The sequence below is a fragment of the Pterocles gutturalis genome, unplaced genomic scaffold, assembly GCF_000699245.1.
Source record: "Pterocles gutturalis isolate BGI_N339 unplaced genomic scaffold, ASM69924v1 scaffold3108, whole genome shotgun sequence".
Taxonomy (NCBI): domain Eukaryota; kingdom Metazoa; phylum Chordata; class Aves; order Pterocliformes; family Pteroclidae; genus Pterocles; species Pterocles gutturalis.
This window is the reverse complement of record NW_010125257.1, coordinates 41,765-59,666: the sequence shown is the minus strand read 5'-3', so window position 1 is coordinate 59,666 and position 17,902 is coordinate 41,765. Positions and strand designations below refer to the sequence as shown.

Here is a 17,902-nt window from a genome sequence, read left to right as displayed (position 1 = left end):
GCAGAGAGGGGTGGGTCTGTGTGGGGCATGGGATGGGAGGGCAGAGCTCAGGCAGCCCCGAGAGAGGCTGGGGACGGAATCCAGTCTGGAAGTGCAGAATGTGTGTGCAGGCAGAGGACACCACCTTGCAGCATCACTGTACGTTCATAGAATATTGCTTTTGTTTCTAACCAAACTGTTAGACCCTCTGTGCTGGTTTGTGGTGGCTGCTGAAAGTCCTGGTATTTAACAGCACCATTTCAGTCAATTTATTACTATCTTGACAGAAAAAAAATATGATATGAAAGAAAACAGGTAGAAGGCTGCTGCTTGGGAGGAGAATAATAAGATAAACCTTTTTTTTAAGCTTCAGTTTGGCATAATTATGCTTGTACAAAAGAAAATTAATAATATACAACAGGCCAAAGATGCTGCCAGAGTTTGGAAGGTATAGTTGCATGGGCCCAAATGGATCTCTTAAAAATAATCAAGCAGTTTGAGGGAGGGGGAAGTTTTCCACATAAACTTTGCATTTACATGAACTGCTCCGCTCCACAGCTGTTTATCTTGATGCTTTGCATAGGCCTGAGTCTGCATTTTTCTCTTTTTTTTGCAAAGTTAAATCCCTTAAATTGGAAATCAGCTTGACCTGTGGTAGTTCCTGAAAAAATATATCATCTGGCCCTACTGATCTGTATTTAATGTAATTCTTTCACTTGCTTATTATCCTTTAACCTCCTGAGCAATTTTTCATTGGTCTTTTAACACCACACACTTCTTAGTGCTTCTTTTAAAATGCCAAAGGAAGAGTTCCTTTTGTATTGAAGTCCTTATTTATCCTTAAATATCCTTCTTATCCTTCTTTTACAATAGTTTTCTGTTTCATCTTGCTAGTTATAAACTAATAAATCCTATATTGCTTTTAACTCTTTAGAAGTAATTTACCTCCACTTGTACTGTTTAGACTAATACATGCTCTATGCTCTTCCTTGTTTCTTCCTACTTCCTTGCCTTTGGGCCTGTTGACCAATGCCAGCCAAAATTGACAAAGCAGCATCAGTGTAAAGGATGTTAAATTTTTACAAGTTTTATGAAACCATCAAGTTGGTAGAGGGGGAAGGACCCAAATTGATTTTTCTGCTAATGGAAAATCTGCAGCATGATTTCAAGTTAACTGGTCTGTTACTGACTTAAACTGACCAGCTACTTGATGTACAGCTCTGAACCAGCTGGTGGTTATGCTGCTCTTTGACAAGCTGATAGGGAGCACAGCTGGGTTTTACAACAGCGCTGTAAGAGCTCCAGGCGGTGTCCAGAGGAAGCCTGGAGTTTGCAGTGCAGACGTGAAGTTATGTGGGATGCGTATGTGAGGTCAGTGGTTTGCACCTGATCTTGAAGTACCGCAGCTGAATGATTCTTAAAATTGAGGTCTGTAAAGCCATAGTGGAGCAGCCTTCAAACTATGTTAATCAGAGAAATTTTGAGTTAGGAGCTGGTGTATTTCTCGGTCTACACACGATTCCAGGGCTTGACAGCAGTGAGTTTGTTGAAGTTTAATGACTGTTGGCGTATTCTGCAAATAGATTTTTCTTTTTAAGAGAGAAAAATCCAGAAGGAGAATATATTTGTAATCTTCACTTAAATCTTACTGAAGCTCCATGCTGAGAAGGTAAAATTTCCACTTTGGAGTTGTTTTTTTGGGTGTGTGGCTTTTTTTTTTTTGGTGTGGTGGTTTTTTTTTTGGTTGGTTTTTTTTTGGGGGGGGGAGGGGGAGGCAAGGTAGGGGGCTGTGCTGCTTTTTTTCCCCATTCCTTTTCTAAAAGGTGATTCAACAGGATGTTTGGGGGAAATGTGACATCATTGGGTTCTGGCATTCCAGGAGAGCTTGAAGTAGATCCAGCATATCATCTTATGCATTCCCTTCTGCACCGAATGTCAGGAGTAATTCCTGTTGTTGACAGCTATGTCAACATGTGAAACTGAATGAAGGACAGGAACTCAACAAAAAGCTAATAATAGAAGAGGCAAGAAAGTGAGAAGTGAACACTTTGTGAGTAAACTTTCTCGCGAGTAAGAGGGGTAAATAGTGTGGCCTGTCCTTGTCTGTGACCACAAGCTCCTTCTCGTTGGCAACGTTCAAGCAAAAGAGAGCTGTTTCTATGTCTACATGTGTTTTGTGAGTATGGGAAACAAGCAGTTTGCCCAAGAAACACAAGTGGATTTATACAGAGACATACAAAAGTCACTTTGCGTCTCCCATTTGTTAAATTGTTTACCCTACTTTAAGCTTATACTTCCAAAAACTCTATTAAAGTATGGTTTCGCTTTTACCTCTTGCAAACATTAAATATGTGGTTTGTCTGCCAGGCAATGTGAGGCACCATGTTAGTTGTTAGTGTCTTCTGCAGTTGAAGAGTCACCTGTGTTGGTTCAGGGATTACCATAGTATGTATCCTGTGACGAACTCACTGACAACTCCAGCACAAGCTGTTGAAGAAACATTCATTCTATTTCGAGACATACCTAGTCATCCCTGTTTCGGCCTCTAGCAGATTGTGGGCATTACTCCTTATTCTTTCCTAGTAAATCTGATGAACAAGTTAATCAGAAGGCCAGTTTGTGAGAAAGTCTGTGGTGCTGGAGGATGTGAATTCTGGAGTTCTGTGTTATTGCCCAAATGTGTATTGTTAGCAGAAATCAGAGAATATGTTCTGTGTTTCGTTGTGTGTTGGTAAATCTAACAGTTTACATCACGCAGGTCTGGAGCGGCTGCTAAATATGGAATAAGCATATGTAAGAGGATCTTTATTAGTAGGGAATATGATAACAGCCCTTACGTGTCCTGAAGACAACATTCAGCTATTAATATTGCTTCACCGTTGTAAACAGAAAACTTTACTGAAGAGATTTACCTTTATTTTTGCTTTTTCTATTTGTTAAACCTGCTTGCTTGTTTTACTTGTGATTTGGTGTAGGCTGTGTAAAACACATTGGTATCCTTAATTATAAGTGTGTTTTGTGTTGATTTTTAAGGTGCCCTGTCAGCATGCAGATCTAGTACATTTTGTGTTTAACTGAATCATTACATAAATGAAAATATTTTCTCTTATCAGGTGTAAAATGCTTTCTATGGGGACTTCTGATGCCAGGACTCTTTTGAAGGCTTCCTTTAAGCCAAGCAACAAAGTAAGTTGATGTCATTAATGAGTTCTGAGCATACTTCAGGAGGCTGGTGACACTTCTGTCATTGGTAAATGCTGTCATGGACAACTTCAAAGGGTAAAGACAGTATTTTTGTGAGTCTGTTTCAGACTAGTGCTCTGATATAGGAAGCAGTGGGTTAAGTTTTTGGTTTATATTAACTGCCCAAAGTTAGCTCTTTTTGTTCTTAAAACCGTTCACAAATTATGGGAACAAATTAGAGGAAACAAGTCACTGGAGTAGCTGTCCAACTTGTGAGCTGTCTTTGAAAGGTGTATTTACTCTCCAGATTGTAGTGTAATGTAGGTTTACTCAAGCTAATTTGGGCCTGAGAGCAGTACTGCAAAATATAAGCAGTGAAGTAACTTAGGTTTTGTTGAGCTGTATACTGCTGCAGCCTGACTAGGTACCGGAGTACTTTGTTTAAAAGTCAGTTTTAGTTTAGGTATCGCAAAAACTATACTGCAGATAATTTTAGCTGTACCTTCAGATAATCTTCTACAGTTGTTTACTGCAAGAGTCAGACTTCATTTCATACTTGATTTAATTTGCATAAGTCAGTGCAAGTTTTTTTTTCCTCTTAATAAATCCCTGAAAATAATTCTTAATTTAACCGTTAGTATTTTTGTTGCTCAAGGGCTAGTTTTGGCTAATGTTTCTTCATAGTCCTTTCTTTTTTTGAACACAATAAATGTGAAGCCACGTTTAGTAGCCTCCACTTAAATAATTGTCTTAAAATAGTTTATTAATGTTTTAGTAGCAGTACGTTGTTTAAGAGGATATTCAAAAGAGTACAGCTTGCTTTGTAGGGATGTTTTATCTGCTCACTATGTTTATTTGTTCTGTTTTATCAGCTCTTTTCCAAAACACCACAAGCAGTTAATGCACCTTATAAAGGACTCCTGACCTTTGGCATCTTCCAAAGTCATATCTAAATGCCACCAGTGTTTCCCATGTTAACAGTTCTGAGCATGTTTTACTATATGTGCCTTCGGCGCCGAGCTAGGACAGCGACAAGAGGAGAAATGAACAGCCGGAGGGCTATTGAATCAAACACCCGAGCCTTACCTATCAATGTTGAAATAGTTCAGTATGCCAAAGAAGTGCTGGATTTCAGCTCTCACTATGGTAGTGAAAACAGCATGTCCTACACCATGTGGAATTTAGCAGGTATTCCAAATGTGTACCCAAGTTCTGGTGACTTTACTCAGACTGCTGTTTTTCGAACTTACGGGACCTGGTGGGATCACTGCCCTAGTGCTCGGCTGCCGTTCAAGAGGACACCACCCACTTTCTGTAGCCAGGACTATGTGGAACTTGCTTTTGAGGAACCAGTTTATCCCACTGCAGTGCATATTCTGGAAACGTATCATCCTGGAGCTGTAGTCAGGATTTTGGCATGCTCTGCAAATCCTTACTCACAAAATCCACCAGCTGAAGTAAGGTAATTTTTTTTTTCTCCTTGATGCTTTCCTGTAAGATATTAAATGCTACAAATAATGCTGTTTAGGGAACTTTACTTCCTAGTTTTTCTGTTTTGTTTCTGATTTACTGATGTTATCTTTATTTCTGCATGTTTTTAAAACTGTGGTGACATGTTTTTATAGCAATTTCAAAGATGTGGACTTTTTTTTTGTAGGAATTAATGCAGATCCCAATATCAGATTTAATTTGTGTAATGACAGTTTTTGTGTTGGAATTTTTATGAGCAATAATTATGTATGTACAAAGATCACTTTTGAAATGACAGTTCTGAGTTCTTCTCTTTCTCCAATAAGAGAAGCAAATTGTGTAGAAGAGGCTGAGGATTCATGGTTGCTGTATCATCCTGCTTCAAGTAGCCATAAACTCTTTGTTCTCTCTGCATGCTTTAGGTTGTATGTATAGTACAATCAGGCACTATAACTATTCATATGGAAATAGGGCAAAAAACAGAAGAACAGAACAGTTGGACAGAAGGTGATGCCATTTGTCTGATCTTTATTTCTGCTCTGATCAAAGGTTGTGAGCTGCACTTCATTTTTACACTTGCTTCATAGACTAAAAGAAGCTGATTTGATCCTGTTGGTTTTCCTCATGGTAGGAACTCCTGATGAAATTCCAGTTAGGGAGGCAGGAAGATGGGGACCTGGAGAATGGTAGGATAATAAAGAAAAGCACTGTGTATGAGGGGTGAAGCTCTTAGTGAAGAGGTGAGGAAATAGAAATGTAAGGAGAAAGAGAACAGGTAAAAGCACATAGTGGGGAAAAACATTGGGAAAAGCTATCAGTGTATGCAATCAAAGTATTCTGTATACATCCAAAAGAGGTTAAATTATACCAAACCTGTAAAGGAAAGGAACACTGATAGAAGACATAACAAAATAGATCCTATAGAAAAGAATATGACAACAAATACTGTACTCCTTTAAAATGACCCTTTGGTGGTATTAGCAGTCTTAGCTTTGATGCTGGGTGTTTTTTCCCTGACTTACTTTTTACAAATACAGCTAAAAAGCATACTTTCAGGTCTAATCCCATGCTTCCTAATACTAGGCCATTGTTGTTTATTCAAAACCCCTAGAAAATCAGGTGTCATGTTCTATATTCAAAATTCACAGTTAATATGTTTTGTGTGATTCTGTCACCTACTGTTGTTCGGTGCAGTTGTTTGTTTTACAGCTCTCTGAGTATATAGTGGGTTCGAGTCCCACACTGGACACCATTTTAGCTGCTACCGCTGCCCCTGCGACAGATTTGTCCTTGGGAGAGAGCAGGAGCTGAGTGGTTTGTGGCCCTTTTTGCATCCCACATCACACACTCCACCCACTGAGTGCACTCTGCATCACCTTTCCTGCCTTGAAAGACTGTCATGACAGAGAGGGCCCAACCTCATGGCCTAAATGAACTCAGTGAACATTTTGGAGGAAAGTTTGATAGGCTAAGGGAATTATATCTGTGTGCATGTATCAAAAGGCTCAGGAAAATTGGTGGAACCTCAGCGTGATGTATATTGTATGAAGTGAGGGGTGGAGAATGTCCTCGTTTTGGCTGTGACAGAGTTAACTTTCTTCATAGTAGCTAGTGAGAGGCTGTGTTTTGGATTTGTGCTGAGAAGGAGGCTGATAGTGTTTGCAGGGGCAGGAGAAGCTGGGAGGGAGCACAATTGCCAGCCTAGGATTCGACCTCAGGTTTAGGACTGAGACCCAAATTGGCCAATGGTCTATTCCATATCATGTACGTCATGTCCAGTATATAGATGAGGCTCTGTCTGGAAGTTCCCTCTCTTTCTCTGGGTCGCCCCTCTCTCAGGGTCATCTCGCTCTCTTGGTCAGCTCTTGGGCTTCTACCTCTTTTCTGGGATTGTGGTTCCAGGACTTTCCCTGCTCTGGGATCGTCAGCCAGGAAGGGACTGAGCCTTTGTCAGATGGTGAGCAGTTTCACTGTCTACCACTCATTTGTATATTTGTATATATTACTGTTGCTATCATTACATTTATCATTATTTTCAGGTTTTTTGTAGTTTAGTTGTTAAACTCTTCTTATCTCAACCCATGGGTCTCTTTTCCCTTTACCCCTTTAATTTTCTACCCTGTCCCTGGGAGGAAGGAGGGTGAGCAAGCAGTTGTTGTCATGTTTTCCTGATAGCCAGGGTCAAACCATAACAACTGTATAGCTCTAAAGCAAACATCGGAATTCAAGGAACAGCAATAGGTCAAACTAATAATAATAGACTGCCTATAACTGCAGGAAGTGGGAGTGCATTTGGCACCGTAATACAGAGTTTATTTATAGGATAGTATGTGGTGAAGGCAGCTTTTAAGACTTTTGAACTTAGAACCTAATGTGAAATGACTTCTGGTCAATTACTGTGTGAACTTTCATTTTACATTTTTATTTTATGATGTGAATTTTACTTCTTTACTTTATGATGTAGCACAGGTTTATATAGAGATTATTTCTGTAACTGTTGATAATACCGCATTAGAGTAATAGTAAGATAGTGTGCTGCAGGGCAATACAAGGATATAATTCTGAGTAATAATGCTATTGCTATTTTATAGCAACATCTGTTTAGGTTTTGGTTCTTAAAACAATAGTTTTGTGTAAAGACCAAGAAGCGTTGAAGGAAAGCTCAAGAAATGTTAACTGAAGGAGCTACTTAGTAAGGGGCACTCAAAAAAGAAGAGAATCAGAGAGCTAAATGAAGATGGAAGTGAAAATAAAACTTTTTGGGATGTGCTTTATGGCTCCTCTTGGGGTGTGGTCAGAATGAGAGCTCAGAGTTTCTCCTCTTCATGAAAAATTATGAAGTTTCTGTAGGACCTTGCTTTTTAATTTGTAGGCAGGAGTATCTTGTCTTCTGCCTACCTATGTTAACAACATTTTTGGTTATAAGGAGGTTGTCTCAGGGAGCCTCAGAACCAGTTGTCTGTGCTGCATCTTCAGTACTTGCTGGTTTTGATGCGAGAGACGTGCTAGAGGTTTTTTTTTTTCTTTTGGTTTACCTTTCCTCAGCAGGACTTGTCTGTTCAGAGCTGCACATTTGATTTGTCCTCTTTCTTATGAAAGAGACAGATATGTCATGTGTACAGTGTCTTGAAGGGAAGATGAAGAAAGCCTTTCTCCGCGTGAGGTATGCAGTATTTTTTCTCTGTTCATTTGCTCACCTTTGTGAGGGGAATATAAAGAGCTGCAAGAACATGGTCTCTTTTCTTCTTCAGTTCTTGGTGTCATGTTTTCACTTCCAAAACTTCTTTGTCAACAAGAATTTTTTTTTTTTGAAGGTGGAATGCTGCTGATAATCTCAGGTGATTCTCTGTTTAACTGATGTTTTGGACTTGAAGAACTGTCATACTATTTTCTTCTGTTAAAAAAGGCCATGTCCCAGTTACTTGAAAGGCACTTAGAACCTTGTTTTACTTTTCTGACTATTTTGATACTCACTTTTAAATCACCTTATTACCTAAAAACCTTGAAGTACTGCTTTGTTTTATCTGCTGACGCTGGATCTGTTTCTTTCTGAACACCGATGTAGAAAGGGCAGGTCGTGAGAAAGTTTCCTTTTCACCAGTTCTTACTTTAATCTGGCCTTCTTTTTATATCAATGGTGGAGTCCAAACGGTTGGGAGCAAAAAGTCTGTTGAGACTTGTTTAAGTGTTATACTTAGTGGATTATAGTAGTCCAGCTGAGTAATCTTTTTTCTCTTTGTTTAATATTTGAAACATCCGTTCATCCAAGACTTTGCTATGTGCAAAAGCTTCAAACTTGCAAGAGGACTTGGTATACTCCAGTCCTTGCCCAGGAGGACTTCATATATTCTTGTAGAAAAATGGTTATAGCCCGCACAGTTGACCAATGTGTTGCTTACTTTATGCTTCAGTCACATGAAGGAATGACTTACGCAGGTGTTCAGGAAAAGGTCTTCTGTCATTTTCCTCTGTTACTGGTACACTGAATACTGCTATCCAGTACAGCTTTGTGTGGCACTGTCTCAGGTCAGCTTTATTCAGAGTCGTTGGATCAGCAATTCATGGAATGGGAATAAGCATTTATTTTTCAGAATGGAATGTTATTGGTCCTAAATAATTTTAATGCTTAAAAGTGATTTGAGGATTCTCTGTTGTCTCATGTCCTTTGCTGCTTTAAACACAGAAGACATTACATCACTCTCCTCTGCATAAAACAATTTTTTAAAATCATCCATGTCAGAGAAACTGCTGTCTTTACACATGGAAACCCTCTGTGCTTTTCATTAGTGCCACTCACACCTTGACCAGTGAGAAGTTTTTGGTAATTTCTTAAACTATACTAATGTGTGTTAGTATCCATGTACAAATTTCTTACATGAATTAGCTGACTGGAGAAAATCCAAGCAAAAAACCAATAATCTGAGATTAAGGGAATATTGTAGCATATAATCTCAGTTTCTATGTGGTGAAGAAATCCCTCCCTTTTTTTTTGTATTTTGTTCTGCTATGATTATTATACTAGTGTAGGCTTTAGATTTTGTACTGTGGTGCACATTCTGTGTAGCTGGGGTTTCCTGACAATGGTGGGTCCCTCTTTGGCCAGTGGAAGAAGCAGAGCTCCACACAGGTGCAGTGGGGATACTGCAGCTGACAGTGGTGTGAACTTAACCCAACCAAGAGAATTTTCTTTGTTTGTCATAGTGTATGAGATTGATGGATAAGATATAGCTAGCTTCTATTGTGAGGAAAATGTTTTCTTTCCTGTTTCTTTTTCCTCCTTGTTTACCCAGAGGGCTTACTCTTGGCGATTCCCTAATGGCTTCTTCGGTGTCAACCCTTTTGAAGCATTTTGATATTCCTAGTAGTTAGCTGCTGTCAGACAATAAGAGTTTGTGTGTATTTAAATAGGAGCTTTCAAGTCAGAGATGTTTTTTTCAGAAGTTTATCAACTTCTTTCTTTTACAAAAATAACTTTGCTTTTTAAATTTGGAATATAAAAGAAAAAATTGGTCCTTGTTCTTCTTCTGTCATGGTCTTAACTTAATTTGACAGTTTCTCTTATCTCATGTACGTTATAGTGACACCATGTATTCATATGCTTTTATAAAAGTTCAAAACCAGAGATTCCTAACTAGTCTGGGATGTGTGGCAGTGCTTGGGGTGATGCTGCACAGCTATGTCCTTACTGCTATGCAATGATTGCTTCTTTAGTAGAGTGCAGATTCTTAAGTGATTATTTTTTCCTCGTTGTCCACAGATAAAGTATAACACTGCTTCGGTTGTTTCTCACAGGTGAGATGCCATAATAATTTGACTGGATGGGAGCACTTCCAGAAGTACCAGTGGCAGCATTCTGCCTTGTGTGTTCCCACCTTTTATTTCTATTTAATTGAATTTCTTTCATGTAGTTTAGAATTTTGCTAGATGATCTTTTGAGCAAAATTCCAAGTCTGATTTGTTGATGAGCAGCTTGGCTCAGTATTTCCTAGCTTAACTGTGTTGTCTCTTTCTGAAGGTCTTGAAGCCGGTAGATGCAGAAGCTGCTGCAATGAGAGAAGCAGGCTAAGGAAGATGGACAAAGTAAAGGGCTCCCTCTCTTTCCGTTAGGAAGTTTGTTGTATTTAGGCAATGGGCTCTATTTCTGGAAGTCTAATACAGGTGGGAGTGTTGCAGATTTGTTTGCTGGCAGCCAGAATTGGGATCAAAATGTTTGATGAAAAATATCCCCCCTTCTGACAGAGGGAGTGGAATGAGAAAGGCAGAGTACTGTATGTAAAATATTGTGAGTCTCTTGCTTTTAGAGTGGCATTCAGATAGTTCTTTCACTCTACCTTTTGTTCCCTGTGAATCTCAGATGAAGGCACTCAAAGCACTGCTGATACCATCAACATGTTAGAGTGTGATAAGGGACCTTCAGGGCTGTATCTCACCTATGTGTAACATACAATTTAAGTTCTAGCCATTTGCATCCTTACTTGTAAGTTGTTTTGACATCTTCAGGGAAACAGCTTTTTCTTGTCCAGATGAATGTCATAGAAGAATGAATTCTGGGTTCATGGGACGCAGTTGTTTTTGAGAAACCCATAAAAATCTCATCTGGACAGGGCAGTTGTTTGAAATATCTTTTGCTATTTTAAATGCCCTAGGCATTCTTGGAGTCCTGTCTGTTCCCTCGGGTATTTCAGAACTGAACTCTCAAAGTGGAAATGAAAACTGCACATGCCCCCATAGCTTTTCTGCTTATCACCTTGATCTCAATGGTTCTGAAATTGTTCTCTTGATCAGTCTTCACCGCCTTTTGTATTTATGAACTCACAGCTGTGGTCAGGAGTGCACTTTCCAGGTTATGTTGAACCTAGGGTGCTGAAGCATCGCTGGTGTGTTAGCAGGCAGGAGATGTTTTCTTGTAGGTAGCCTACAGATTATTTACAAAGCACATGCCTGGGTAAGAGCAGATGGTACATGTTATAATCACATATCATGAGTATAATTGTTGTGGAAGTCGCAATGTCAGCAAAGCTGTGGTCATATTACTCTGAGTTTCCTTATGTTCTCCTTGTTGATCTATCTGAAACTTTCACTTCTTTTGGCTTTTAACACAGCCACAAGTTTCTTGGGACAGAGCATTTGTTTTTTGTGCTTGAATAGCATGTAGTGCTTTATTCACTTTCTACACCAGTTGCAATTTTACAGTGCAAGAAATCTCAGCAGATTGCACGCAGAGTTTAAACTTGTCTCACTGGAGAGACGTCTGATTTCTTTTCCTAGGAGCCACTTTTCCAAAGAATCTTAATTTTCTTCTGAAGTGACCAGGTCTACTCAGACATGATCTTAGCCATTAAAAAACTTTCCAACACTATTAGGTCAACAAAAAATTGACAAGCATTGAATATGTGCTCTCATTTGACACAAACCTTGCAAGTATGTTTCTCAGCCTAAAAATCACTAGACTGTGAATGGGGATGATTTTTATTTTTTTTAACAATATAGGTGTATGAAGTCTTTAGTATCAGAAATTTGAGCAGAATGAGTTCCTGGCAATCTTCGTGAGGTGGAGAGAAATCTAATGAGGAAAACTGAGTCAATTAAAACTGTATGACAAAACTTCACTTGAAGTCCTAATTTTCTTCATTCAATAGAGAAAATAATACAGATGTTACTGCCTCTCATTCAGGCTTTGCTTGACAGTGTAAAGACTTAAAGACTGAGGTTTTCTGGCACATGGCTGGTGAAACCTTCTTATCAAAGCACTCTTCATTGCAATATCTTTGATCAGCTGTTACTGTATATCTGCAAGACTTGAGGACAAACAGTGTCCTTTCTTCAGTCGTTTGATTCTGCTTGATTTTTTGAGAGGTACCTAATTAACTCAAATAGTGGAGGGAAAGGAAAATTCCTTTGTCTTCTTTATAGATATTTTTGGGGATTCAGTTTCTCTTTGTTTTGGGTTAATTATTTTATTGAGCATCTTAAGCTTGGAACAAATGCAGGCAACCTTATTAGGGAAGCTGATTTTGGTATGCACCCTCAAACCAGGACCATCTGTCAAAATGCCTTTCTTCTGAAGGATTTTGAAATGCTCCAGAACAGAAGAAATGCAGTTCTTACTGAAGCTTCTTGAAAATTTAGACTTTTTTGATCCGATTGTGCAGTCTTCACTCCCATTCAGATTACATGTAGCCCGTTTAAGTGTCAAAGTGTTGATCCTAGATGAAGAGACCACTTCCAGTTGCAGTGATGGATGTATTAAGCATATGCCTGCACTCAGGAAGAATATACCAACCCTGACTCTTAGCAATTGCTATGGCCTATTCTTGTGTGCGGTGCCACCAAGGCAAAGAATATCAAATCAACCTGATAGACTTGAGGTTTTCCGGTTAAACCAACAGCAAACACCTTTAAAGTTAGATTGGTGTGCTGTTAATGGAAAGAAAACAGTATGACAAGGACACTGGAAAAAAATAGTCACCGGTCTTCTTGTTCATCAGCACTTGATATGTAACGTGGAGTTTCGCAAGGCTGTAAAAAGTCTTGCTATGTGTCTTTCCTTTGCTCTTCTCTAGTTTATTACAAAGACTGAACTAGAGATGCTGCTTGCTGAAAGAGGTTATTACTCTGTGATTTGATGAACCTAGACCTCCAGATGCTTTTTTTTTTTTTTCCAGAGCTCTGCTACAGCTAGGTAATTCTCTCTCCAAGGCACCAAAGGAGAAGTCAATAACTGAGACATTCTGTTAAAAGTTGATTGTCCAGTGTGTACTAAATTAGTGAAAAAATAGCCTTGGGTTTCCCTAAGGATGGTTTGAGAGGCTACACGAAAGCGTCTAAGCAAAATGTCAGACAGTGATCTGGATGTGTTCAAGAAAGGTCATGTGCATTACCAACATTAAGTATTTGCTTAGGGAATCGACCTGTGCAAGAGGGCATGACAGCGGGGCTACATCTGTTACTTTTTGCCATGAGTTTACATTAATTTCTTAAATGAATGAAATCTTCTCTTAGTAGTAAGTCTCGCTCATAAAAACTGTTGACCTTAGGGTAGAGTTGTCCACTCTCCTATCTTGGTACTTTCTGAGTGCCAGGTACTGGCACTTTCTGATATTCACTAGTCCTGGATGTTTGTTTTCGGTTCATGACTTTTTTTTTCTTTTTCCTTTTGACAGACGATTTCTGCAGGCCTCCCATTCTACTGTAAAGTATTTCTGGAGAGCAGCATGATGTAGGATAGTAAAATTTGTCTGTGCATACCTGAAAGTGTCCATTGTGAAATGGAAGCTACAGCCAATATAGATTAATTTTCCTACCCTTGAAATAGTGTAAAATATCAAGCTTCTAAGCCTTATTTGTACTGTGTGCTGTGTTTTAACGAAGTTCACACTAGTGGTATGTGGTAGGGACAGCCGACATGCTGAGACACTAGGGAGCAGATTCAGTGTTTCTGAGACCTGTGTGACAGGACAAGTAGCCTGAGAGAAATCCTTGAAGCTGGGACTACAGTAATTGGAAAGAGATGGAGCAGATGTCGAAGTATCTGTGTTTTGCACAGGGGGTGCAGAGATTGCTGTAAGCACATTGTCAAAGGGAGTAGCAGCAGTGGCTGCTGGGGGCTTCCTTCTTTAGGAATTAACTAGAGGAGGAAAAGATGGATGTTGGTGACTGAAAGACCTCTAAAATCCATTCTCTGGATGAAGACCCATGCAGATATAAAGAGCATGTTTCCATTTTTGGGCCTTTTGACAAATTTGGGAGCACTACAGGCCTAATAAATAAAAAATTGGCAGCAGGTTTCACTGTCATTGACTGGAGGAGATTTGAGGTCTGTGTGTGAAAATGAGAATCTATGTATGTAAGTTCTGTGCATGCTCTGAACCTCCTTCTGTCCCTGGACCGAACAGGAGAAAAACTTTTCAGTTTAACTGTTTGGAAATTTTAATGTTTTTTGGAAAGGACCCTTTAAAAATGAATTAAAGATTCTATTTTCTTTGGTAATTTGGCAGTGAAATGCTTTTTAAAAGAATAGTTTGCTTGCCTAGAGAGATAAAGTAAAGTTGAGATTATTTTGTTTAATAATTTGCAATTCTGATATTTGAACAGGTGTGATGTTAGAGTCTGAGCTGTGGGGTTTTTTCTTATGTTTTGTGAAAACCTTTTGTGGGAAATAAGAGAAGTCAGCTGACTGTATTTGGGTTAGATGGCAAGACTGTTTACTGCATACTTATACTAAAATGCTGTCATTCTGAAGGCACCTGTAATCAGTTTGTTACAATTACCTATGACATGTTAGAACAGCTTGTGCGTGAACACAGTGCTCTAACACAAGTGTGTGACTATGAGTATACAGCTTGTTTTGTTAGTTAGCAATGCAGACAAAATATGCTAAGGTAATGAATTCATTCTTAGGATATTTACCCAATCTAGGGAAAACATAAGAATTCTCCTTGTCTTTTCAGCCGTGTTTCTCGCTTGTTAAATACTTCTGACGAGGAAGCACTCTTTCTGTGTTCAGAAATTACTTCAGTAACTTTGAGTTTCATCCCTATACTGTCTGTGTGTGCGATTTTTCTTTCACAGATGGGAAGTCCTTTGGTCCGAGGCACCTACAAAGGTGAATGGTCCCCAGGCTCGGCAATTCACACCTTGTATCAAACAGATAAACTTTCCCACAAACCTAATCCGACTGGAAGTGAACAGCTCTCTTCTAGACTATTACACTGAATTGGATGCAGTAGTACTACACGGTGTGAAAGAGAGACCTGTGCTTTCACTTAAAGCTTCGATGATTGATATGAATGATATTGATGAAGATGAGGATGAAGAGAAGTGTGGCTGTGGAATGGACACTCTTAATAAACAGTTCAACATTGTTACCCTCAGGGAATGGCCAACTAATGGATATTTTGATAAACTGCCTTACGAGGTAAGAAAAACATGTTTATACTCAATGTATTTGTCTTGATCATTGGGGGTGTGAAGGCACTTTATACTTTAGGGTACTGATCAAGATTGTTGTTTTTTACAGTTAGAGTTCCTTGCCTTCTTTTGTGAGTCTTCTGCAGTTATTGTATAGTTACACCTGAATCATTTAAGTCTGTCTACTTCCATGGATGGATATTAGCAAGCCAGTTTGCTAGTATTTGCATAGTTATTGCACTTTTATTTCTCAGGAGTCTGTCCATGCACTCACAGTTTTTACACCAGTTATTCTAGCCTTGAATTTCTAGCTCTTTTCCAGTAGTTTTAGTCCTCATGCTTAACAAAGAAGATATATGCAAGATATGAAAAGACCAACTCAAGATCTGGAAGTGGAAATAGTTTGTAATAGGCTAAAAGGTTCTTTTCCTGCTATCTCTCTTACAAAAAAAACAGAACTTTGTTCTTGAAACTGCCATAGTATTTTCATATTATTATGAAATAAGCTTCTTCCATCCAGCTAAGTTTTGAATCATGATGCAAGTAAAAAGTGTTGTATGTGGCCTTCTGTACGCTGTCTTGTTCTGATGTGTTTGCTCCTTTTTACTCTATCATTAGCACAGAAAACAGTTGTGAAGAAACTGCACATTTCAGATCCCCTCGCAGTGGGGCAGTTGCAAGCGTGCTCAAAGTCAGTGTAGATAAATATTTTCATTGTTTGTTTTCGGTTCATGACAAGTTTTCTGTAATTTCAGGTATAATAAGTTTGGGAGGTATGATTGCTGAATGCTGTGTGCAAACCAGAAAATTCTCAGTGGGGTGTAGCCATTTACGGTGTCTAGTACCCTAGTTAGAGTAAGAACTGAGAGACCAAATGATTGTCTTCACCTCTCCTGGGTTTACACATAGTGTAAAGGAGGCTTTACTTGCCAGTCATGTCTCTGGACCTGGGCAAAGACATGATTGTTCCTGCTCTTTAGGGCACTGCAGTCTGGCAAAAGAAGCAAGTGTTTGTTTACAGTGGTACCTCATCAAATGTTCAGAGTGCTGTGGCTTGAATCAGACACTTGCTTTTGAAAGTGGAGGGAGGATGGTGAGAGATGCTGTCACTGACGGCAGGGCACTTTCAGAAATACCTGATCCAATCAAATAGTGTTTTGGTTTTGTCATATCTCCTGCCTCTGACTACTCCAGTTTGTCATGTGAAGGCCATGGGTGGGTGCCTGTGTGCTCTAGTAGCCTGCAGAAGTTTGCTGGCTTGTAAAGAGGAAGAGAATGTAACAACTCTCTTCATCTTTGTCCTGTTTATTTTTCTCTTTTAAATCTTTTTCAGTTCTTGAGTTTGGGGTTTTTTTTTTGTTGCTGCAGTGGAATAATAGATGGGGATACTAACTTCATCCTGAGTTAACTCTACTGAGGTATTTCTTTTTCCCCCAGAGTCCGTATAGTGTTGAATATGTTTTTACTGGCAGTGCTTGTATGTCGGTACTGAAGTAAAGAAAGTACTTTGCATGTGCAAAGGTGCAGTTGGTTCCAGAAGATCTTAAAATGTGTAACTGTGTTTGAAAATTTGTTGGTTTTGGTCATTCAAATAAATTAATTGTAGAGAAAACATGATTTAAATCTAGGAAGTCTTGTTTGAAAGGGATGGATAAATTGATTTGTAGTATAGTAGGCTACTAGAGAGGTTGATTAATCTCTGTTCCACATGATTATACATGTTAAGATTATAATTTAGGGAGTAATTTGTGTAGTCCTTACATGCTATGAACTTCTGCCTCCATGAGCTCTGTTGTGCTTTTCTGCTTCCCTGTTTGTGTACCAGCTTCCTTTTTTATCAATTTTTTAACATGTCTGGTTTCATGAATGCATTTATATGGTCTATCAATACCAAACACGTCTTTTTTTTTTTTTTTTATTCTGCTTTGATTTAAAGAAAGTGAAAATATGGGTGGAATATTTGTCAGAAAAACTACAAAGGACTATTTCTGGGCTGGTTTTGTGACAGCAGAAATCCCAGTCTCCTACTTTCTTGATCCAGCTGGAAAGTTTGGGTATCAGAATAACAAAAATGTTGTACTTTGTAATATGACAGTTTTTAGTTGCCTCAGATATGGGAACAGTACTCTGCAGGCTGTCTTCAAGACTGACGAGTGTCAGATTTTTTCTGGGAAGTGTTAGAACCTTGTAATGATGAAGTAAGGCAGCTGCTGACTCCCTCCAATTTTGATTGATACATTACATGAAAATTGTATCTTTTTATATGTTCATTTTGATTGTGAACGTGTAACTGTCCTAAGTCTTCATACATATGCTTGTTCCTTATTGAGCTGTTTCAGGCTTTTTCATGCTACCCTCCATAATTCACAAAATACACAGGTGGAATGGTCTTCTCTGCTAACCTTAAAGTACACAGCAGTTCCTCCAGCCTTTGTTTTGCCTTCATTGTCTTTCTGAAGCTTCCATAGACTATCCTTTCATAGACTGTGGTGTTCCTCAAAATAGCATTAGGAAGGGCTTGCTGCAGTGTGAGCTCTGAAAACATTGTAGGAGGGTAGATTGCTCCTGCCAACAAAAGAGAAAAATGCTTGACTCCTGGGGCACAGGTTTCCTTAGAAGACAGTGTGAAATCTTGGATGACCTAGGTGAAATAATTTGCTTCCCTGCTCGTGGACAGCGTTAACCAGCTGTTAGCAGCTGTGAAGTGCTTGTAATTCTGTTCTTCAGAATTACCTTAAAATTGAGGAAGGATTTTCTAGCAAACACTTCATGTCCTTGTCTGTTTTCCCAGGTATCCTTGACTAACTTGTACTAATTGTGAAATAGGAGTAAGGCCTTAGTCTTAGTTGGCTTTGCAGGA

At 39.0% G+C, this 17,902-nt stretch overlaps 1 protein-coding gene across 1 annotated transcript in view; it reads left to right on the top strand.

The window, feature by feature from the left end:
* Nucleotides 1-4,115: 4,115 nt before the first annotated feature.
* FBXL4 (F-box and leucine-rich repeat protein 4) overlaps nucleotides 4,116-17,902 on the top strand; it is a 52,894-nt gene continuing 39,107 nt past the window's right edge. Inside the window, exons 1-2 of the mRNA XM_010078483.1 lie at nucleotides 4,116-4,624; nucleotides 14,704-15,049. Coding sequence (XP_010076785.1) covers nucleotides 4,116-4,624; nucleotides 14,704-15,049 — 855 coding nt within the window. The remainder of the gene's footprint in view (nucleotides 4,625-14,703; nucleotides 15,050-17,902) is intronic.